Source organism: Apus apus, chromosome 17 (genome assembly GCF_020740795.1).
Source record: "Apus apus isolate bApuApu2 chromosome 17, bApuApu2.pri.cur, whole genome shotgun sequence".
NCBI lineage: Eukaryota > Metazoa > Chordata > Aves > Apodiformes > Apodidae > Apus > Apus apus.
The window spans coordinates 4,261,039-4,284,141 of record NC_067298.1 but is presented as its reverse complement, the minus strand read 5'-3'; the positions used below and the strand labels follow the sequence as shown (position 1 = coordinate 4,284,141).

The window sequence follows — 23,103 nt, the reverse complement described above, 5'->3', positions numbered from 1 at the left end:
GCAACATCTGCCTGCAACCATTGTCCCTGGGCTGGGAGCCACTCACTGTGGGGTCCCTTTGGGGACCAGACTTGTGCAGAGCTCTTGAGGTAGCAGCATTTTGCTCAGTATCACCAAGCTGTGGTTCTGCTCCACAGGGTCAAGCAGGCAAGGCCAGCTTTAAAAAAAAAATAAAAATGAATCCTGGCCGATGAGGAAGGCTCAGGCTTTCCAAGATGGACCTGCTGCAGGCAGCTCATGGGCTGCCCACAACAGCAGCAGCTCCTGCAAACCTGCAGTCTTGCAGCCAGGCACATTGGGGTAAGAAATGCAGACCTTCACCCCTGTCTCAAACACTCCCTGAGCAAGAACGGGGCCTGAGAAGCAGCAAAATATTTCTGTGTCCTTCCGTTAAGTGCTGTGGTGCTGGGGAAGTCAGCTTGGAGCAGCCACTGCGTTCTCCTTGTCACTCTCCAGCCAACCACCTGAAGGTCACACACCACCAGTTAAAGCTGCTCTTTAGGGATCTTGCAAATTGGGAAGAGGGGGCAGAGGTCTGGTTCAAATCCCAGTAGCTCATACAACAGCCAAGATCTTTCCAAAGGAGTCACAAGTAGCATGGCCAGGGCCTTGTATCCACACACTCCCCTCCCAGAAGGCAAGTCTCTCCTTGGGGGTCCCAGCCAAGCCAAGGGTGCCCAGATGCAGTGAAGGGCTCTGCCTCCTGCCCAAGGGCTCCACATCTGCTGGTGGGAAGTACTGGGGTTACACAGCATGCTATCCACCATGGCTCATCCTGCTCCCCAGCCCAGCTCTGGGTACCCCATGGGACCTGGGGAGGGTCAACAAGGGAACATCTGCTCCTGCTTTCTTTCCTTTCTCAACAGAATACCCAAGTAACAGTTGAGGAGATGCTTTATACAAGGAAACCTCTATGCTCAGAGCTCAAGAGGAGATCAAAATAAACAGTGAGGAATGGTTCCTACTCTGGGACCCGCTTTGCAACCAGAGGCTCTGGCTCTGCCACGGCTGCAGGGCCCAACTGCTTCCCATTAAACATCCTCTGCCCCTCACGTGGGCTCTGTAACCCAGGGGTTACATTTGCTTGCTTGCTTAAGCATGGAAAGCTTTTCTTGGTTTTTTTCAACATATAAGAGCCTTCTGGGAGCAGGGCAGGCAGGCGCCCCGGTATTTCACACGATACAATGGTACCGTTTGAAAGCTCTGACTTTCTCTAAACTGCTACCAGATGGTCACCTCCTGTTCCCGGGGAGGAGAGAGGGGGAAGCTGCAGGTCTCATCTTTCAAGGAGCCTTGGAAACCCAACACAGCATTAACCACTCACAGCCCTCAAAGCTTCCCAGACCCCTGTCACCAGGCAGCAGGATGCTCAGGGCGGTTTTCTGGCTCAACTTGAGTGCACAGAGTGTGTTTGGCCACGTTACAGTGGGACCACCTGGGTTTGGCTTATCCAAACCCACCATCCATGAAGCCATTGAAAAGCTGCCACCATCCATTAACAGAGGTGGATGCATCTAGAGAACTAAAGGCTCTGTTACAGGGACAAGTAGCATGTTCCTCATGTATCTATAGGGTGAATATACATGTATATCAAATCTAAAGGTCCTGCAGCAGAAGAGTAAGGGAGCTGCATCCCTGCTGCAGGGCCAGAGCAGGGTATCTCTCTCCCATCCTCAACAACAAGGCACTCCCAATAGCACCAAGCCTTTTGTGGGGTCAAAAACACATGGCTGAGATGGGAAATCGACTGGCAGTGTGGGCAGCAAGCAACTACACACACTGGCAGGACATTGCCAGTGCATCAACAGCTTTAGAACAGCCTGAGAAATTCAGGTCCCCTCTTACATCTGGGAAAATGAAGGCAAGAAACTTTACAAGCACCTTTCCTAAAGCTACCAGCCATTCAACATGAGAGAAGTTAGGCTGCTGGATCCCCTCCCTGTGCTTGTGCCAGGAGGTTTCACCAATCAATCAACCTTGTTGCCATAGGTACATATAAGCATGTGTGTGCAAATACATATATAAAAATATATGTGCGTGTGTGTGTATAAAACCATGACAATCTGGTCTTGCAGCATGCCTCTCAACCTGTCCTGGGTCAGGCTATGAATGGTTTATGCACAAGTAAATCCTTTGTCTGATTTTACAAACAGCATTCAAAAGAAGTTGCAATAGATTGAATGGTCTGGCATAAACTGTGTGTAGAAGCTAATGCTGGCAATGTGCAGTCAAGATGCAGCACCTTCTTGAACTGTGCCAATGGTGCCCAGGGCTGAGTTATGGAGGAAATTTGGGGACAAATGCAAGTTTAGGGCTCTGACACTAACCAAAGCTTTTCAAGCAGTATTTCATTTGCACACAGTAAGCTACAAAGCAACCCAAAACCAACACAGCAAACCCCTCATTTATCAGACATGAACATGCAAAAGTAAAGTTGGGACTAAGAATAGAAAAAAATAAAATCCATACTCAGATTAATTCAAAATCCCAGCTTTTCAGTCCTTATAATGCAGTTCTAGAAAGGTTTTAGCTTTGCTTCTCCATCCCACTTTGGTTTATATAACCATTAACTCTCAGCAAAATGCTTCCAAATCAGACCAGTATATTTTACATCCCTTATATTCATTTCATACTTGTACAGAAAATTACATAAAACACAGGGCATCCAGCCCAGCAGATTGCATTACTGGCTCTGCCACAGGCTCTCTGCAGCATTTGCCTCTGGTCTGTGCTCCAGTTTCCTTTCATAAGGGGAGGAGGAAGGAGAGAAATAAATCTTCTCTGAGCCTCCCAGGGGACTGCAGATTTGGTTTGGTTCACTAATATTTCTGAAACGCCTCAAAATTACTACCCAGAAGGCAAAAGTATGATGCAGATGGTCTTGCAGACTCCAGATCACCTTGTGCTACCAGCTTTGGTGCTGGTACCACACCAGGTGTAGGAAACTTTAAGCACCCAGATGCCACCCCCCTGGGTCACAGGTCTCAGCACCCACACAGGGGACATAAAGAGTGACTCAGGTGGGCAACCAGCCTCAGTGACGGAGACTGGGTGATTAAATCATTAAGAGATTAAGTCTCTGCTTAAGAAGATGCTCTGATGGGTGGTGTTGCAATGTGCTGGTTAAAAAGCTACAGAAAAGGGTAAATTAGTAAAACCAACTAAAGAAGGGAGCTGGGAGCCACTCAGGGCTGCAGTGCTGGTGCCACTGCAGCCAGCTCTGGTGTCTCTGTTGAAAGGGACATTCTGTACCACAATGACACCAGTTGTCCAAACATCCTAAAGGCTGGAATGGAACAGGCCACTCCTTTCTTCTCCCTGGTAAACTAAACATGCTTGAAAAATAAATGAACAAACAAACAAATAAATACATAACTCAACCTCTTCCACGTTTCCCTATATTTGCACTTCCAATGACAGACAAAAGAAAGACCCAAGTCCCAACTCCAGTCCTCCCAACCCTCATCCTCACCACACTCCTTCCCCCCCCAGACCAGTCCAGGTGCCAGTACCAGTGTGATGCTAAGTGCTGATGCCCTCGCTGCTAACCCTGCCAAGACTTCCAGGGCTGGGACAAGCTGGAGAGGACCTAACTCACCAGGAGCAAGAGGCCATTCAATTTTGTGATGCTCACTCAGGCTGCCACCTATGCTGTGGGAGGATGGCATACAGACCAGTGTGGTTGCAGTGTCCTCTGCCCTGCAATCATGCCTGCTGTTGGTGGTACCTACACCCAGGCCAGTAAATGTCCCCAGAGCTGTCTGAGGACCAGCAGCATCACACAGGGCCATCCCTACCTCAGGATGGATACAGGGGGACAGACCACCCTGACACCCATGATGTTTCTCCTTTCAGCATGCAAACCAGCCAGGAGCTAGCCTGGGCAGACCCTGCAGCTGGGTCACCACTCTGAAGGTGTCCCCATGAGCCCCAAGCGCTCAGCTCCATCCAGCAACCTCGCAAAAGCAATCATGATGAAAGCCTGAGTCACAGCCAGCAGGAGATAAGAGCTCTCATTAATCTTGGGGCAGCATTACAGGATGAATTTGGGTAACAATAAACCCCTTTGTTGCCCAAGCACCATTTGCACAGCAAGGAAGGGGTGAGGAGGCTCTCCTGCACAGCAGGTGGGGACAAACTCCTGATGCCTCCAGGAGTAAAGCAGAGGGGTGCCAGGACAAAATTACATCCTGTGGGTATGAAATGAGAGGTGGGCAGGACACAACCCCAGCCCCATGCTGCAGGGCATGACAGCCTACCCCTGTCCCACAAAGAGTTCCCCTGATGGATCCTGAGCCCCACCAAACAGGTACATCCCCACCAGGAACTGGACTCAGACCCATCGACCCATTTTACAGGCTTCAAGGAAGCTAAACCAGGATTTGGGGTCACCTGGCTTGCTGGCTCCATGACCTACCTCTGAAGACCAAGAAGATGCCAGAGCTCACCGTAGCAGGAGGGAGGGAGGTTGGGAGAGGGAAAGAGCCTGCATAATGGTCCTGCAGAAGGACATTGCCTTAAATATCCAATATCAGAGTTAGAAACATAAATATCTGGAGTGATTATGGGCTCTGAAGTCTCCAGTATTGTCTTTGGACTTAGGACAATTCCCAGTCCAGGCTTTTGCAGCTGCTGTCTGGGTCCTGGCTCCTCGGAAAACAAGCTGAGCAGCTCCCTGCAAAGAAGGGCTGCAAAACAGAAAATAAACCAGCACCCAAACAGTGCAGCCACAGGACACCTGGAGGTGCCAGGACTCTCACTTAGCAGCAGGTTTGCTGGCATTTCTTGGCCAAGAGATGTAGACATGGTCACTCAAACACATCAGGCATCACCCAACGTGTTCTAGAGGTGCATTCTACTCACTCCACTGTCATAAACCACCATCAGGCAAAGAGCAAAGCTGGAGAAATACTGTATTTTAGGTGAGCTCCTTACTAAGGATAAGAAGTTACCAAGATCCCAGAGACTGGTGAGTACTTGGAAGTGCCAGTACGGTGTATACGCTCCAAAACCTTGACTTACCTCTAGGCCCCAGCAGTACAGGTGGCACAGCCAAAGTAGCTGCCCTGACACTGCTGTAAGGACTCACTCTCTCTCTATCCCTTCCCATCCAGCCACTTTTGAAAGGTTTCTTTATTATTAGTGCACCACTTTGCTCAAAACTAATCTCAAATGGACAGCAAGAGCCTGCCTGCACCAGCCAGCTCTGGAAACCCTCCATGCTGACGTAAAGCCAAGGACACTCTGCTCCATGCTGCAGTGGTTGCCCGTCCCCAAGGACACGCAGCCCAGCCCTCCTTGCATAAGATGACTATAAACAATGACCTTTGGATGATCCTACATCCTAACCGAGGCCAGAGGCTATCCCCTGAGCCCAGCTCACGTGGACGGAGAGATCCACGTCCTGTTCTTCCACTTCCCACTCCCTCACAATCTTTTTATTCCCAAGGAACTAAATATACATCGGAAAAAAAGCAACCCACAACTGCAGGTCTCCACTGCTGTAACCAGGCAGATATGATTTTTCCACTCTCTGCATGAGAGGACAGTTCTGCTATGGAAGATGCAGCTTCTGCTGGGGAAGACACAACTCCTGCCTTCCCACAGGCACCTCTTCCCAGCCGCTGCCTCTTCCACCGAACGCTGATTGGGCAAAATACTCCCATTCACTCCAGCCTTTTTTTCTCAGATTCAGAAACATAGATAGGAAGAGTGGAAAAAGAGAGAAAACTGTGCCTGTGAAGTTTGCCTTTGAGGACATCAGAGGTGCTGTCTTGCAGCAGCATGCTACATCCATCACCTGGCAGAGTGGCACTGGCTCTGCCCACACTGGGCTGCTGATTAAGAGTACCACAAGAGCCTAGCTGCAGTATAATTTTGGGGGAAAAAATCCAGGAAACTCAACAACTGACGTTCAAGAACTTTGCTTCACTACAAGGGCTGAGATGATCCGAGAGATAATCTGAAAGACCTTTTTGCATTTCCTTTTCCAGGCATTGAACCTCTGTGCACATGGGACTGTTATCACAGCCCCAGACTCCCAGCCCAGTCCCATGCCTGCAAGCCCAGGAGAGCACTTATCCTGCAAAGCCACAGCAGGACTTACAGGAGGAACCCTGCATCCAAGTGAGATGCGAACACGAAGCACGTTCCCTCTTTGGGGCCTTTCATCGTATTGAATTCAAGCCACATCACCCACATTATATTGTGACCATCCCTCTGGCACGTTCCTGCTAATATTAGCAGCGGGGCTGTGTCCAGCACCACAGCAGGCAGGCAGCAGCTGCTCTCCATGCAGCAGGAATGCCAGCCCTGAGCAGCCCGGGGGACACATCACGGCCACGTGTCCCACAGACATTCTGGGCATTTGCTCAAATAAATTTTAAGGACGAGCCCATGAGATTCACACATGTAGAAAGGTCTATTTCTAATATGGCCCCTCCTGAAAACCACCTGGCTGGTACATTTTTTTGTCTTTAATGACCCTTAAAACCACAACATAACTTAGCACAATTCAGTACCTCATTGAGACGAAGACATTGGTTGAAATACTAGAAATACCATGTGTTGGGTGGTGCAGGAAATATGTGTCTATAGGGAAAGTGTCCAACGGTGAGGAAGAAAAAAAAAGTTTAAATAAAATGACCAGAGAAGCCTTCCTATCAGCACTGACATGTCCTGGCAGGGCCAGAGCCTCCCTGCCCTCAGCACACAACTGCTGCAAGGCTCGTCAGCCAGCAAGCACATGGTCCTGGAGGGAGCTGGGCTGCAGGGAATGGGTAAATCTGGGATCAACAACCACCACCAAGGGCTGTCTCATGGTTTCTGCCAGAGTGAAGCCACAAGCCTCTGTTCCCTCAAGGCTCTAGCTCTGGATATCATCTTGAACCCCACCGCACTACACTGCTTCTCCCCCAACACACACAGCCCCACTCATTTTCCATCTTTCACAGCTCCCACCCACTGTCACAGTCCATGTTTTGACATTGTGAGAAAATAAACCTGGTGTTGACTGACAGTGCTGGCAAAGGTAGAGTGCTCAGCATCACCTCTGCCAACTCACCACTAGTGACTGCCAGCAAAAACACACCTCCTTTACCCCTGGGACTCTGTTCATCAGCAGCCACATCCCACCAGGATGAGGGGCTGGAGCAGACCTCTTCTGTCCTACTACCAGCCAGCAGATCATTAAGCACAGCACTTTAAAACTCTAGCAGGAAGTACCTAGCAGGAACACAAGTTACCTTGGGGCATCATCACAACGAACCAAAGCTACAAGCAGGAACGTCCACCCCTCTCCCCTCCCTGCAGTCAGATGTTGCAGACAGCAGCACCCCAGTGTCACCCAAACTCAATAGGACCAGGATGGTTTGGGGTTTACAAAATTAACACATGGCAGAAGCATACCACCCCAGGTAGATCTACTACCACAGGTTCCCCTCCTCGCTGCTCAGGTCTGTGTCTGAGACTCCGGGAGCTGAGTGACCGGAGGCAGAGGTGAGCTTGGGAAGCACTGCAACAACCACGGCTGAAGCAGCCACACTTCTGAAGACCTACCAAAATCTATAAACCCACAGGCAGAACTATTATGTTCTGTAAATCTTGGCAAACCACAGACCTGATAAAGCCCTCCCCCTTGTGAGCGATGAGGAAGCTCATATTATTCAAGTAAGTGAGATTAGTGCCCTGCCCACAGGATCTGCTGGCTCAGTGTGAGGTGGACACACGTAGTGCTGCTTGGATGTGACCATCCCCATCACATCCTCAGCCTTAAGCAAACACACACTCCACTGTGTTTTGTTTCCCTCACATGTTGCCATGTACTCTGTACCCTGTACTCCTTCCCCCTCCCACAAGGCCCTTGCATCCTCCACGTGCTCACAAGGCTGGCAGCTCCACAGCAGCAGCCCACAGCTAAGCCTGCAACTCCCTGCCTTCTGCAACCCAGCAGGTACAAGAAACCTGTTGGTCCTACACCAGGGAGGGATGCTACCAGGGAAGCTGGCAGGGATGCTACGAGGCAGGAACAACCAGGGTGATCTGGGAGGGCAGGCAGCTTGTGACCTGCAAGAACAAAGAGAGCTCTGGCTGCTGAGTGATCTGGTGTTTCTGCTCCGTGGTAATTTTGGCAGATCTTTCCTGCTTGACCACAGGCTGCCTAGGGCTGAGGTACCCACCCAGCAGACATGAACACTGCATCTCCTGCCCTACAGCCAAGAAATTAATTGCCCTGTTCTTAGGGAAGCTGCTCTGCAACCCAGAAAACTAATTAAATTGTGAAACAGTAGCCCGGATCTCTGCTCAAGGGCAAGGCCAGACCTTTTGGCTGCAGATGCACAGAGCTTTCCCCAGCCTCTCCCTCTGCACAGGCAGGAACTATAAAGCTCTCCATGGACTGAAAAGAAAATCGCATTGCGGAGCGGCTCGATGCCACCGAGGAGCACACACAGCCCAAACCAGCAGCCCCAGGGCTCACAGCACAGCCTTCATCATATCCAAGTAGGGAATTACTCATTTCTCAGAGATTTACATGCAATTGGGGCAGGCAAGAGGAAAGGCTGTAATTACATCAGCACTCGGGAGCCCTGCGGTGGGGAAGCTCATGAGTCCCCACAGACAGTCACAAAGGCGCTCTTGAACCCCGAGTGCCAATCTGATGGTGTATTCTGGTCACTCTCATTATTCCCAATCTTCCTGTGGGACGTGACTTCCCTCAGCTTTCTGCTAAGCCACTTTCCTTGGAGAAAGCCCAGAGGGTAAAAAAAGAGGACACGGATGCTGCTAAACCTTAGGAGGAGGGCTGCAGAGACCCCAGCTCTGCCACCCATTTCCTGCCTGACCTGGAAGAGGAACCCCCGTGCTCTCAGCTTCCTCGGCTACCCAGCAGGAAAACCACCGCTGTGTTCCTTCCCTAAGGCAAGGCTGGATTCATCAGGAGGCGGCGAAGTCCTCTCAGCCTATAGCTACAGGCACAGCCCCTGGATAAGCTTTCACCGCGGCCCCCAGATCTCCGCTATTTCTTGGTGTGGGTTGTGTTTGTTTTTTTTTTTTTTTTTTTTTTTTTTTCTAGAAACCGCTTCGTGAAGCTCAGTTTGGGTCGCTGCCAGGATGGGAGAGTGTGTAGGGATGGAGCTGCTCTTCCAAAACTCTGGTCAGGAAGACGAGCTCCCCCAAGCCCATCTCTCAACGTCTGCTTGAGATATAACCCCCCCACCCCTCTTCTGCCTGCCTTTGACTCCCATACCCATCTGGCAGCAACACGCTTCTCCACGAGCTTATTTTCCTGCCTGAAAAAGCCAGCGTGCCGGGCAAGAGCCACCGACACCCGGGGAGAAGGCACTCCCGTCCGCACGCCAAGGGGATTGCAAGGAGATACTCCACGGGAAAGCAAGGCAACGCTATGGGGCAGCTGGAGCTCTGCCACGGGACAACTGCAGAGCTCTGGAGGGCGGGCAGCTCCCGCTATGGACATATTGGAAACTTGGGTTCGTTATCCGCTCCCCAGCCAGGGCTGTGTGCGCAGCCAGAACCCGAGAGGCGGCACCAGGGCCGGTGCCTGCGGTGCCACAGACTTTTAGTCGTGTCACTCGCGTGCCCGCAGCTCCAAACCTACACAAACCAACTTGGCAAAGGCAGGAAAGGGAAAACATCCCGTAAGATCCTGCCTTAGCAGGTAACACCCGGGCGCAACGCTGCTCCAAACAAAAGGCATTGCAGCCCGGGGCCGGCCCCGCCAGCTGCCGGGGGGTGCGGACTGGCCGTCCCCGGACCCCCCGCTCCTCCCAGTCCCACCCGCGGTGGGGGGATCCCCCCCGGGCACCGCCGGGCCCGCAGCAGCGGGGAGAGGCGGGGGCGGCCGGAGCCCGGGCGGCCGGAGTGGGGGAAGCAGCCCCGCTCCACCGCAGCCCCCCAGCCCTGCGAGGGGCGCGGGCGGTTCCGCGTTGCCCAGAGCGGCGACAACTTCTCCAGTTTGTTCCTCAGTTTAGCACCCCCTCCAAGAAAGAAAAAAACAAAAGCAGCACACCCCCCGCTTTAACCCCACTCCCCAACCCTGGGGTCACCTACCTTCGAAGTCGGAGATGATGCCCTCCAGGTGGGCGTTGACGGCCGGGTCGGCCATGGCGGGGCGCGGGGCGCTGCCCCCCGGCTGTGCGGGGCGCGGGCGGGCGGATACGCGCAGCCGCCGCCGCCTGCGGCCGAATGAATGGGGGAGGGCGAGAGGCTGCGGCCGCCCCCCGCCCCGGCGGGCAGCCTGCCATGCCGCCCGGCCCAGCACGGCCCAGCCTGGCCCGGCCCGGCCCCCTCGCCGCGCACTGGCTGCTCCCCACGCCCGTCACGCCGCTGGCCCCCCCAGCACCGCCCCGGCTTCGGGGGTGGAAGGACCCGCGGAGCCCAGGCAGGAGTCGGGCACTGCCCGCCCCGGGCCAAACAGCATCCTGCAGACTCGAGCTCGTCTGGCATCCCCCCCAGCCCGGGGAGGAGCAGAGCGAAACGCAGGGGCTGAGACCCCCTGTTCTGTACGGAACCCTCAGCCAGAGGGAACAACCGTGGGGAAGAACCCAAGGATGCCCCCCGAAAGGGATGGCACCAGCCTCAATGGGGAGTTACACCGCCAATGGTCTCGAGCACCACTCACTTTTCAATTCTGCCCTTGTTTGGAAAGGAGCAGCTCAGCCAACCTCTCTGTTTTTACAGTTTCTCAAAATCAAACCAGAGTGCGAGTTGGCTGTGCTAACCCATCACTAGCACCAAATCCCAGCCACTTCTGCAGCCAGGTCCAGAAAAACACCCCCAAGCTGCAGAAGAGGCTGCACAAACTGCCCCAGATCCAAGCACACGACCCCACGCTCCCACAGCTCAATCCTCTGGCCACAGCCAGGAGCTCTGGGCATTCACCCCAGCCCAGGGCACTGCTGCCCTCCCTCCACCTCTCACACCCTCTGGGTTTGTACATCTCTCCCCTCCTTATCTGATGTTTTTCCCTTCCCATGTTGTTTCAGATCCTGCCCTCCTGACCCTCTTTTTATCTTCTCCACCCTCTGTTTTAGTAGCATCGTTTAAAAGTGATGATACCCTCTGAAATGTGTCCAGGGACATCAACAGGAAAAGAAGAATTAATGGGCTGGGTTTTAAGTCCACTTTGGATGAAGCATAGAGAAAGATTATGCAAAATAGCAGTGCTGTTACCGTCTGCTACTGGAGAAAGTACATGCTTCATCACTTATGTCACACTTTTAATTTTACACTTCCAAAGTCTGCAAACACCACAGACTCCCCAAGAGTGTATTTAACCAGAAAATGAAACCAACAGCACCAATTTCCCAGACTCAAGAAAGAAGTTCCAGGTTTTCCATTCTGTTAATAGCTTCAGGTTTTAATCCAAGGAAAGGCATTACTTTAAAACAAGAGAACTGCCTAAACAGTCTTGAGAATGCACCTTTAGAATATAAAGATGGTGTTTTAAGGTAGATACAGTGGTTTTCCTTCCCTTTTGCAGGCAGCAGCACTCAGCTCTTTCATTTCTTGCCCTCCTAGAGATGACAGAAACCAACACACCACAACAGTGCAGAGAGGACCAGGCTCTGCAACTCTGTGCAGTTGCAATATGGCAACATAAAAGCCTCCCCCTGTGACACACTGTCCATAAACCCACCAGAGCACAGCTGCACAGCCTGAACACTGTGACCTGCTCCCCATGCCCTGGAGAAGAACAGGACAGAACAGGGAGTTGCAGCTCCCAGGTGTCAAGTCCCTGCTGTCCCCCACACACTCTGAAGGGAGCGTTGGGCACTGCTCAGCATCTCACACTGGCTGACCCACACTGGTGGCACTGACTTTCAAAAGAAAGTGGCTTTATTTTCCTCAAGTCCCCATATGCAGGTCCCATCCACAATCTATTTCAAGAAGGTAAAAATGTAGCTGTCAATGTTGAATGTAGCTACTGAGAAAGCTACTTTGTTAAAAGTTGTAGATGACTCCTTTGCTGAAGGAGCAGAATGTAAATTAGCCTTCAGAAAGGCTGTCAAGCATCCTAACTCCCTGGTACATTCATCACAAGGTTGTCAAAGGGGCTTAAAGGGGGAAAAAAATGAACTAAGGGAGACAAACTAAAAATCAATACTGTAAACAAGATTTTTAAAAGCAATTAAAAAAAGAAAAGGACCAAGCAGATTTTTTGATGTTCAGAGTCTCCCCCGCCTTGCAAGCCCTGTAAGATTGTGTCAGACCCACTGCTTGGAGCTTGGTGGCACTCTCAGGACTAGGTCACAGGGGAATTGGTTGTAGCACTGTGATGGGGACTCTGCTTTTGAGGTCAACCAGAGGCAAGAAGTAAACCACTAGAAAAAAGCCCACAACATTTTCTGATGAACCACGAGTAGTGAGTGTCACTGTGATGTCTGCTGGTCTCACGAAGCTGGGGAAGAAGCTCAAAACTCTCTTCAGCAGAAGCATTTGATGCAGTTTGATTTAGTCCCGGTTCCATGGGTCACTCTGCATTTCCTAAGCAAAGATGATGTTATCATCCTGGACCTAATAAAAGGTTCAGCACATCGGCAGGCCTAGAGGAGAGCCCTAAGAAGTGTGAAATAAAATATCCAGACTGTAAGTAGGAATTCATTTTCATTAAAAGCAGCTGGTTAATATTGCACCCATGTGCACCTAAGGCGTTGAGAGGGGGAGAGGAAAATGGAAAATTACAGAAACTAAGGAATAACAAAAATATCCAGAACTCTAATAGTAAATATTTAAAAGAGGAAGGTATGTAAACAACTCACCCCATAGCACATAACGCAAGCGCCTGCTGGTAGAGGAGCAGCAAGCTTTCCTATGGGAGGGAGATAAGCTCATCTTTTCCTCTCCTGGAGACTTTCTTACACTTTTATCTGATTTAGCCAAAGTCAGAGCCATTGCTTTACACAAGAGTAAGACTAAAAATATCATACACATGTCCAGTCTGCACATAACAACTAAACACCATTTCATCTGGTTTGCTACCTGCATTCTGAACCCAAAAGCTAAACACCCATTCTAGAAAGGCAGGCAACTGGGAAGCTGAGCACCTATCTAAGAGGGATGGAGAATCCACCACCTCCCCTGGGATTTGTTTCTGGGGCTCCCTGTCAGCACAGCACAAGCGTGTGTCACACTGCTCATCCAGAAGCAGTTTCAGCACAGACCCTGCTTTGTCCCTGTCTGTAGATCGAGGAGATTAAGGACCCTGAGCCTTCTGATGAAAGATCTCCCACACTGATCACATCACCTACATTCCCTTTGATAAACTAATCAGGTTCTGTTCCTTCTGTCCCTTGTTTCAGGTATTTTCTTCAGTCCCTTAGTCCCTTATCTGGCTTTGTTGCTCCTTTCTCCCAGTGTTTCACAAGTGTTTGTCATTGGACTTTTATTTTAATGAAGAGAGATAACTCTTTTTTCAAAAGAAAGAGAGCAGATCACATCTCTTCTGTAGCTTGCTGCTCCCCTTGCTTACACAACCAAGGGTCTCATGAACTGTTTTTATTGTATCAGAGGACTCACCTGGAGCTCCTGGTCAGCTGAGACCTTCAGGAGACTTTATGCAGCAACTGCTGTGCAAGAAACAATTCCTGCTCTGCAAACCACTGGCTGCAGGAGAGTTTTAAGTAAATGTCTCTCCTCACTGGATTACAAGTATTTCTTGTTTCCCCACTAACCCAGGCCATTGAGGGCACTGACTGCTCAGCCCTTCCTCCTTCAGCATCATTCTGCTCTACAGATGAGCAATAAACTTCCTGCAAAGTTGCTTTGTTGGTCTAGAAATTATTTCCTGTCCCTGAAAAGGCAGTCTGTAAAATCTGCTGATGACTTACTTATAGACACCAAACTAAAACTATTTTGATGCCATGATAGCTGACAGATGCTAGAAACCTCTGCTCTTGTCCCCCTGCATGCCCTACCCCTGGGCTCTCCTGCCCTCAAGGGTCTCTCCAGGTCACACCTCCTCCAGAAGCAGCCAGTGCTGGGCACAACCCCTGCTCTGACATAAACATGAGGGGGCTACGATGCAAAATAGACCCAAAAAGTAACTTCAAGGACAAAAAAAACCCCAACAAAACCATAAAAGAGAAAAACCTCCAGGGATATGGTAGGTATCACCATCAGAATATGCCATAAAATGACAGGCTAAGGCAGAAAAGGGACTTTCCTCTCCACATGCATTTTAAACAGCACTGCACAGTCTCCTTGCAAGCTGCTAAGAATGTAGTTTTTCAGGCAGATTTTCTTCCTCCCACAAGTCAAGGTTTCTCTGAACCCATGCAGCTCTTATCAGTCTCATGATCTGCTGCAGTCATGAGCACCAGGCCTGGTGAGACCCGATGGCATGAGTCATTGTGGCTAACTGGAGCTTAAATTCTCTCCTACACAAAAGCAGGTAATTAATCTGCAGCATCTTCCCTTTTCTCCTATTTTAATTAGAAAACCAAACTCTTTATTGATTCTGGCCTCTTCTATAAAATGCTTTGAGTCTTACTGACCAAAAGTACTACATAGGAGCAACTAAATATTATTATTAACCACCTAATGTTTCTACCGAGAGTACAAATATCTTTTCTTCCTGCTGATCACAGACAAAACTGTGAGAACAAAATCCTTTTTAGCCTTTCCAGGTAGGTGCAGTGCAAGGGTGAAGGCTCTTGCACCACATAACACCAACTCCCAAGATCCCTGGGGGTCCAGCATCCCCAGAGCATTGCTCCAATCCACAGCACAGGGCAGCACTGGCTGCACCATCCCCTTGGCTGTGGGCAATGCAGGGTACCAGGTAGAAACAGACAGATGACAACCCAGACAAGGCAGATTGTGAAGGTATGGTGAGTCACATCTTTCTCAGCCAAAAAAACCTACTGTTGCATTTAGCTTCCCTTCTGCTCGTCTGCTCCCTACACCTTCTGAGTTCTGCTTCTGCTGAAAAAACATTTCTGCTTCTAAAACCACTAGGACAAGGTGCAACAATCTCCATGCTACAGGTGGGGAAACTTAAGGCATGAACAGCCATCACTCAGGGAGCTGGCAAGTAGTAAGACCAGACCTGGCTGTGGTGGTGCTGAATCCAGCTCCCAATTCCTTGGGAAGTACCAGTGTTACTGGCTGGGGACAGAGGAGACTCTGGAAGGAAAACCACAGACACAGTTCCCATCACCTCCACCCATGCCTTCATGCAGATGATGGCATGATTCCAGTCCTGCTGATCACACAGGAATTGTCATGAAAAAAGTCTCTTTCACAAGACTTCAGGTTCTTCCTGCTTCCGAAGGAGTAGGAAATATCAGTGAGAATGGCCACACTTCAGTGCTAGTCACACTTCCCTTCCTTTGCAAGGAAACTAAGATCATGGGAAAAGTTTAAAAAACTCAAAGTAAGTTTGTGGATTTGAGATTTCTGGATAATTAGCTGAGTTTCTTCATACAGGAAACACAGCCAGATCTCATCCCTTAGTGCCACAGAGCTATACAGCCCCTTGTTACAAACCCAGAGCCAGGGAACTGCACAGAAAGGGTCAGATCACTTTGAAAACTGGATAACAGAAATAGGATGAAATCTGGAAGAACGACAGCAGGTCAGCTCCTAAAAGGCTTTTAATAAAGTCTTTGCTCATAAAAAGCACATCGGCAGGAAGGACCTCGTTGCACCAGTGGGTCCCAGCATAGCCATGAGCCACCAATGCCATGAAGTTAAAGTGAGCATGGTCTTAATATGTAGTAAATGAGAGAGTTTCAGCAGCAAAACAAATCTAGTGCTCTGCTGAGTCATCCTGGCTACCCCAGCTTCAGCAAAAGCAAGGAGAAATGAAGGTGGAGAGGGAATGGGGTTGCAGAAGCATCACACACAGATGTGCTGCAGGGGAGAGCTGCTGCAGGCCAAGATCACTGTTGCCAAGGGAACAAAGAAAACCCCAAAGGAAACACAAACACTGCTGTGGTATAAACAGGTCAATAGGAGCTGGAAACGAGAAGATTTTAACAAATAGCGACAGGAGATATAAAAGGACTGCTGTGAAATCAACGGGCAAAAAAGCTGACCAGGTTTCAAGGTGGGGCATGGCTGCTTGTAGGAAATGCAACACGCCAGGGGGAAGCACATCTCCTTCCCTGAGCCTCCAGCTTCTCAGATGTTCACTGCACAAACTTGGTGTTCTGGGACAGCCCTGGAGCTGAGAGGCCCCATCGAGGCTGGGAGGGTGTAGGAACAATGACAGACACAAGGTTGCTGGAGCCTCTTCTCCCCCCACCTTCAGGTGGGGGGTGGCTGTGAAGATCAAGGCTTAACTTCTCTCAGGTTTAACTCTGTCAAGTAAGCAAGCAGAGTAGGCTCATTCTCTAACAGGACAAGAGACTGTATCACATATGGGTACACTCAGCAGGGCAAGTGGAGGACCAACATCCATCTTCTCACCCTGCTAATCTGAAAACAGAGCCAAGACTTCCTCATGCCCCGTGTGTGCCCATTCTTGAAGGTCCCAACACCTCCTCCGTCTCTGTGTGGACTGATGAAGCTGCTCTGAGTTTACACCAGTGCTAAGGTGGGATTCAAACCAGGCATCCAGTCCCACTCCCTGCCAGCAGGAAGGATGCTGCGGGTTAGCACCCACTCTGCTTTGATCCAGCAGCATGTGGCTGGGCTGGGAGGGCACAGCTCTGCCTCCCACAAACACCCTCTTATGTGCTCCCTGGCTTGTCAAATCCAATGAGAAATTTGCCTATTTACCCAGTGATCTGTATGTGTGGGATGATCTTGCTGCTGATCCCACCAACCTTGTGCCAGAACCCAAGCCCAGCTCGAAGAGCCAGGCAAGGGAAACACCATCCTGAGCCCGACATACTGTTCCGGCCCCAGCCAAGAGCACCCCCAGTCATCCTGCTGCTCCTGGGAGGGCAGGGGGACAAGGGGAGTCCCGACCACACTGGCAGCCCCTGTGCCTGGGAAGGGAAAGGAAACAACTCCCTGGTGTTGATTAAACAGCAGGGGACACTTGCAGGGGAAGGAAATGGAAAGAGGATCAGGAACTGCATTTGCCTGAACCTTGCACAGTGAAAACAAACTCAGACTCCTGCCCTTGTTCTTCTCATTTAGTTTCAGGTCAGACTTTCCTAAGCAACTGGGAGGTGCAGAAAACAGCTGAAAACAGACTTAATTACTTTAATTCTTAAAAAAATATTAATTATTAATTACTACATTTTAATATTAAGACCAAAGCAGGCAGAAACTCCAGCGCTGCATGACAGCACAGATGTTTTAATAGAAACAAGAAGCTTCAGAAACCTTGCTCATCCTCTAATGAGTTTAACACACAGCACAGAATGTTTCCATTGCAAAGCCTTCCCACATGGCTGAGGATCCAACTGACTCCAGAAGAAACTGCAGTACCTGGACCTCGAGGTGGGGAAGACCTCGCCCCACACACCATGGTAGTTGCAGGGGAAAAAAGGGGAGATGAGAGTCAGCCAGAACTCTGCACCCCTCAGAAAGAGGCCATTGCCAGTATTGCAAACTTCCCAGCAGCCCCTAATTAGGCAGAATTTGCAGGAATAAATAAGCAGGCAGTGTTAGGCACATGCACTCCACTTCCAGATGTGCATGTCTCATCTTCACGTGGTGTCTGAGGCAGGGCTGGAAACTTCATCCCCACACAACAAGGGGTGGCGACAGACACAGCAGGGGCTCCCCATGCTGCGCCCGCCCCCCCAGCAGCTCCACAGCTGCAAATCCCACTTCATCCCACAGTCCGACATGCACCCCAGCTGCCTTGGGCAGTGACCTTCATCCATCCAGTGCTCACTATCCCCTTCCCATCACCCAGGGCCACCGCAGCCCCACACGACCCTCTCATACCTGCTGCAGAGCAGGGTGTGAGCCAGGAAAGTGGCTTTTACAGCCACTGCCTCTGCGGCTCTCCCAGCCTCCTGCTCACGACCTTTTCAACCCACAAATTTCCAGTCATAAATATACTAGCTCATGGCAGGGAACTTGCTTTTCTTGTACCTCTCCCCTGGTTCTCAGAGAGCTCTTTCCAACAACTTGTGCTCTCCAGGCCAAGTCCTGGTCATTTCTCCCTGCCCCTCCTAGGTATTTCAGGCAGGCAACAAAATCTGCCACAGCAGAAGGGCTCAAAAACTCCCCATAAAGGCTCAGGAAGCTCCATGAGCTGCAGGTCAGACCTCAGGAGCAGCTGTACCTCCTGATCTCTCTGCTTACCATCAAAGGTTTTATTAGTATTAGCCTTTTTTGACATAAACCAGTTTGAGAAGAACAATTCCCAGATGGAGCTGCAGCCCCACACCCAGTCGGCTTCCTCTGGGTGGCATGGACACAGCACAGGAGCTCACCACAAGGTGTGAGAAGGTCACAAGGGCAGGCAGAAAGGCAGGAGAGGAAGAATGAACACAATTTTCCTTTCCTTTCAAAGGCTTTGGTAGATGCCAGTGATAGCAGCAGCAGTGATTCCAAGGTGTGGTGGTTGATGTCCATGCAAGCACTGAGCATCACTGGGTTCTCCATGACCAGGCACTTGTTCCTGCTGAGGTTAAATCATTACTGCAGGAGGAACCACCAGGCTCACTCATTCTTCTAGAAGAGATCATCAACACCCAGTCTCATCCGGGGCAGGAAAAAACTTAAGCTTCCTCTATCCCTGCCTGCCCCCAGTGCTGCTTCCCAAGATCCATCTCTGGGCATGAGCTGCAGCTGGTGCATGTGGTTGGGGGACATGGGGACTTCAGCCTCCAGGAATAAAGAGGATAAAAAAAAACAACAACCACCTCCCTCCTCTAAAAATATAAAAATGCATCAAGAAGAAAACCAGGTGTGCTGCAAGCAGGCCAAAAGCAGGGGCCATCCAGTCTTTGCCCTAAATGGGAAAAGGGCCCATGAGTGTGCTGGGGGCAGAGCACCAGCCATGAGAGGGATGGCACCAACCCAGGCAGGAGAGGAGGAGATTTCCAGTGAGCTGTGAGGGGGAGAGAAAGTCCTCACTGGCAGCCTCCTCCTCAACAAGCACAGACAATAAAACTCTGGAGATGGGCTCAGTTTTTGGGTCCTGGGATAGGGAGACACTTCAGCAGCATCTGCACTGCCATCACTGTGGGACACAGCCCTTCCACAGGTGGTTGTACAAAGCAGCTTGCCACGGGCTGCCAGGCAATTAGCTCTGCTGCTTTGGCTTTAAATGAGGAGTGCAGAGTCCCAACATGTTGGACAAGCAGAACTAGATCTGCTCCCTGGCAGCCACAAAGAGGGCTGTGTTATCTCCACCCATACCCAGCCCGTCCTCTGTTTGCACCCATAACCCCTGCAGCCAAGCCCAGCAGGGAAAAGGGAACAGGCCAAATTCCTCTTCTGACAAGATGTGGCCACTGCCATCCCACCAGGCCATGCCCCAATGAGAAGGTCATACAGTGCTCACTTGCCATTATGGCTTCTGCCACCTCAGACTCCAGGCAGGCTGCCTCTGCTCACTCCCCCACGAGCTCAGGCTCACCACGCTGACTTGTTAATACTTCATCTGAAATCGCAGTGCTGGTGACCAGAATAACCACACCAGGTCAGGGAGTGCTGGACTAGACGTTCCACCAACAGAATTAAACTCCCCTTGCTTAGGAGAAGTTAAAAGAAGGTAGAAACAGAATCTGAAATGTTTTTCCTTATAAAGGAATAACAGGAGGGACGTGCTGGGTGCATTCAGCATCAGCCTTTCTCGTTCAGCAGGGACTGGCAGTGTCTGTGAGCTCCAGAGATACTGTTATTCCCAGACAAATCATCACGGGCAGACCAACCCAGCCATGTTTATGTTAGCACATGGGAATAAACTGCCAGACTTGAGCTCTGTCTTTATATACCTTCCTTCTGCCCTAGCCTCCAGAAAAATCCCCCCTGCATCACAGTGCCCTTAGTTTGGTTTGTTTAATGACCAGATGACATTACTGAGAGTCACATAAAACTGCCCTGCTGCCTCAATCCAGGGCCCAGGCTGCTGGGGAGCACTCCTCTGCAGGAATACAAGCCTTGACATATCAGCAACACCCTCCCATATGAAGAAGGAGCCTTAATCACCACTGAGATACACACCATTGTCACCAGCTCCAGCCACAGGTCTGCACATCCCCCACCAGGGACATGTAATCTATAGCTCCAGCTCCATTTCTGTAGGTAGTTTCCAAACAAATCTCCACAACACTTGCTTGTAACTTGGAAGAGCATTGCCTGCCAGCTGGAGGATGGACAACTATTTCATACACAGCAGAGAAGTGCTAACAGCTCAGATCAGCTCTGGTTGCTTGCTCAGAGCCAAGGATGGTGATCCAGTGCAGAAGCAGGGCTGGGCTGTCCCCATCCTCACCATCCCCTGCACTCAGTGAGGTTTGCAGTGTGATGGCAGAGGCAATGCTCTCGTGCAACTTTGGAGCCAGGCACCATGAAAGCAGCTAGAGGCTGATTTGAACATATGCAGTCAATTACTTGGAGGAAGAGGTGCCCACTTGGTCAGTTGCCAGTCCGCAGACAGATTTAAGACACATGGGAATTGAAGCTCCGGCCCAGATACCACTGTGGCCAAACAGGCCACCTCCTTCACTGGCCTCTGGGACAGCCCTTGGCAGCACAATAAGAAGAGCACTTAGTAAAGCTACAGACTTGCTTAAAAAAACTTGAGGATGATGAGACATTTTGCAGCCAAGCTTCATATAAACATGTTGATAATAATGTTAGCATCAGAGCTGGAGATGAATAGGGCTGCATGGCAACAGCACACCTCTCTGTCTGCCTCAAGAAAGACCCTTTCTTACAATGCACATGTTTAATCCATGATCTTTGTCTGCTGCCAGCCACATTCATACCAAAACCTGCTCACCTCATCTATCTTCTATATATCCACGGATTTAGGTGAGGCGGGAGTGCAGGCAGGAACTGCAGAGCTTGCTTGCAAATTCCACTCTGTGCTGTGCTGTCCTTGGGTGAAACCTCCATCCTGTCTTCATTAAACACCTTCATCAGTTTCATACACAGATGGAGGCCAGCGATGCAGCACAACTACAGCACCCTCACGTCAGACATGGCTTCCGTGTTTCACAGCTTTGATAAGACTCATCTGAAACAAACTCTTGGACATGAAGATCCATTTCCACCCTATCCAGGGGACACCTCTGTGCTTTGTTGTCTCTCAGGACAGAGAGGCTGGGGGACATACTACCACTGAAAGCCAACATCAACTCTAGCTCACAGAAACCCTCCTCCATACCATGTCCCCACTGCAGCTTCTGGAGACAGGCTGTCCCACCTCTGCTCTGTGGACAAGGAACGACCTCACCAACCACACAGAGTTGCTCATTAGGTATGATACAAACAGACCAAAACCAGCATCAGATTGTCCTTGGTCTGCTGAGGATAACATTAAGTTTGGGACACCTGGATTTGCTTTTAGTCATGTTGCTGCAGTCCCAGAATAAAGTCTTCAGGCTCATCTCCAGACAATTGGTCTTGACTTGGCTGTCACTTCAATTTGCATCAATCAGCAGGTTTGCTGATTGCTTAAGAAAAATGCAGGTTTGTGTAGCTCCTGGCCTCTGAGCTCAGTCAACCATGTGCTACCTACAGTCAGCTTCACAACTGCACAGGAGAACAGACACACACGCTCATCCTAGCAGAGAAGGAGACAACATCAGCAGAAGTCTAACTCCCGTAAATGCACTTGTGAAGACACTTCACTGCACTCAGAGAAACAACCCTGCCTCCTCAGTTATTCCTACCACCCTACATCTTTTACACATGCTGACCAGCTACAGCTTGCCATAATTTTAATTGTCATTCTTGTATAATGACGCACATTTTATTAAAACTATAGCTCTAATACTCCCCAGCACAATGAATATTCATGCTGCTTTCCACAGCAATGAACTGGGATCCCTGCACAGTACAAAGTCTGCAAACTCTTCCCTACTCGCTCGCAAGACACAAAAGCGTGGGAGTTGAACAAGGATCAGTATTATCCACTAAACCACAGGATGAGCTTGGAGGAACTGGGCAGGCTGGATTGCTTCCAGTTGCTAAAGAAGGCAAATAGTACAGCCCAGTTCTCCCATGCCAGAAATGTTCAGCATCTGCAGATTTGAGAATGCAAAGACAACCCATCCCCATCCTGAGAACCAGGCAGTCTCCCTCTGCACATCCTCAGTGAAGTGTGTTACTCAGAGGAAGAGTGGTTCTATCACACAATTCTCTTTATTTTCCTAAATTAGGCATTAAAAAGACATTGTGAATGCAGTATTTTCCTTCTTTGTTTAGCAGTCTTCCAGCTAATAAAGAGCTGGCAAAGCTCAAGAAAGGCTTACAAAGGAATAAAGTGAAATAACCTCTTCTTATAAGGAAACAGCAAGTGGAACCAGCCCCAGGACCTACACAGTGAGGCACAGTCAGGGTTTTGCCCGGGGAAGGTCTGACAGAAGATGGAAGGGACACAACAGTCAGTTGGTTAGGTTACACAGCAGAAGGATGGTCAGCAGGACATTAACCAGACATCTTCCAGGGGGAAACATCCCAACATAGACACAGTTCTAGATGCCTCTGTCTGGGGCTTCCTGAAGTTTCCCATCCCAAAGATGAAGGCCTCTTTGCATCTCATTACCAATCCTGATGTTTTCCATGATGATAACTCTTATCTTTCAGCCACATCCAAAGACAGACTGCATATCCATCTCTCTTCTTTTGCAGGGGCCCCCTCAGCCCACACCAGTCACCCAAGGATGAATTTCCAGCCTCAGCAGTTGGACCTGTTAAGCACTTACAGGAGGTACTCAGTCGGCATTTCCCTTAGGTGCTTCTCCTGAGGGAGCTGTGCAGCTTTCCTGGAAGGTACTGGAAGGTTCCATAGCAGCAGCCACAGCATCAACTCTCAAGCTTCTTAGAGCTCTCTTTTGAGGAGAACTAAATCTTCCAGCCTGGCAATGAAAGAGCCCCACAACACATTATCTGTGCTTCTTCCTTTCCCCTCTGACCTTCACACCCAGAGCTGGAAGCTCCTTGCAGCCAAGCTCACTTGGAGTGAGCACTTTCTCAGCTTGAGAGCCAAGAAAAGTCCCC

General features: G+C 50.2%; 1 protein-coding gene across 5 annotated transcripts in view; it reads right to left on the bottom strand.

The window, feature by feature from the left end:
- SEPTIN9 (septin 9) overlaps positions 1-23,103 on the bottom strand; it is a 130,417-nt gene that overhangs the window by 59,985 nt on the left and 47,329 nt on the right. The window contains exon 1 of one of the 5 annotated variants that reach the window (XM_051634538.1): positions 10,066-10,169. The exons of the other annotated variants lie outside the window; for them this stretch is intronic. Coding sequence (XP_051490498.1) covers positions 10,066-10,120 — 55 coding nt within the window. The 5' untranslated portion in view covers positions 10,121-10,169. Of the gene's footprint in view, positions 1-10,065; positions 10,170-23,103 lie in introns of those variants that run through there. 5 annotated transcript variants of the gene reach the window in all.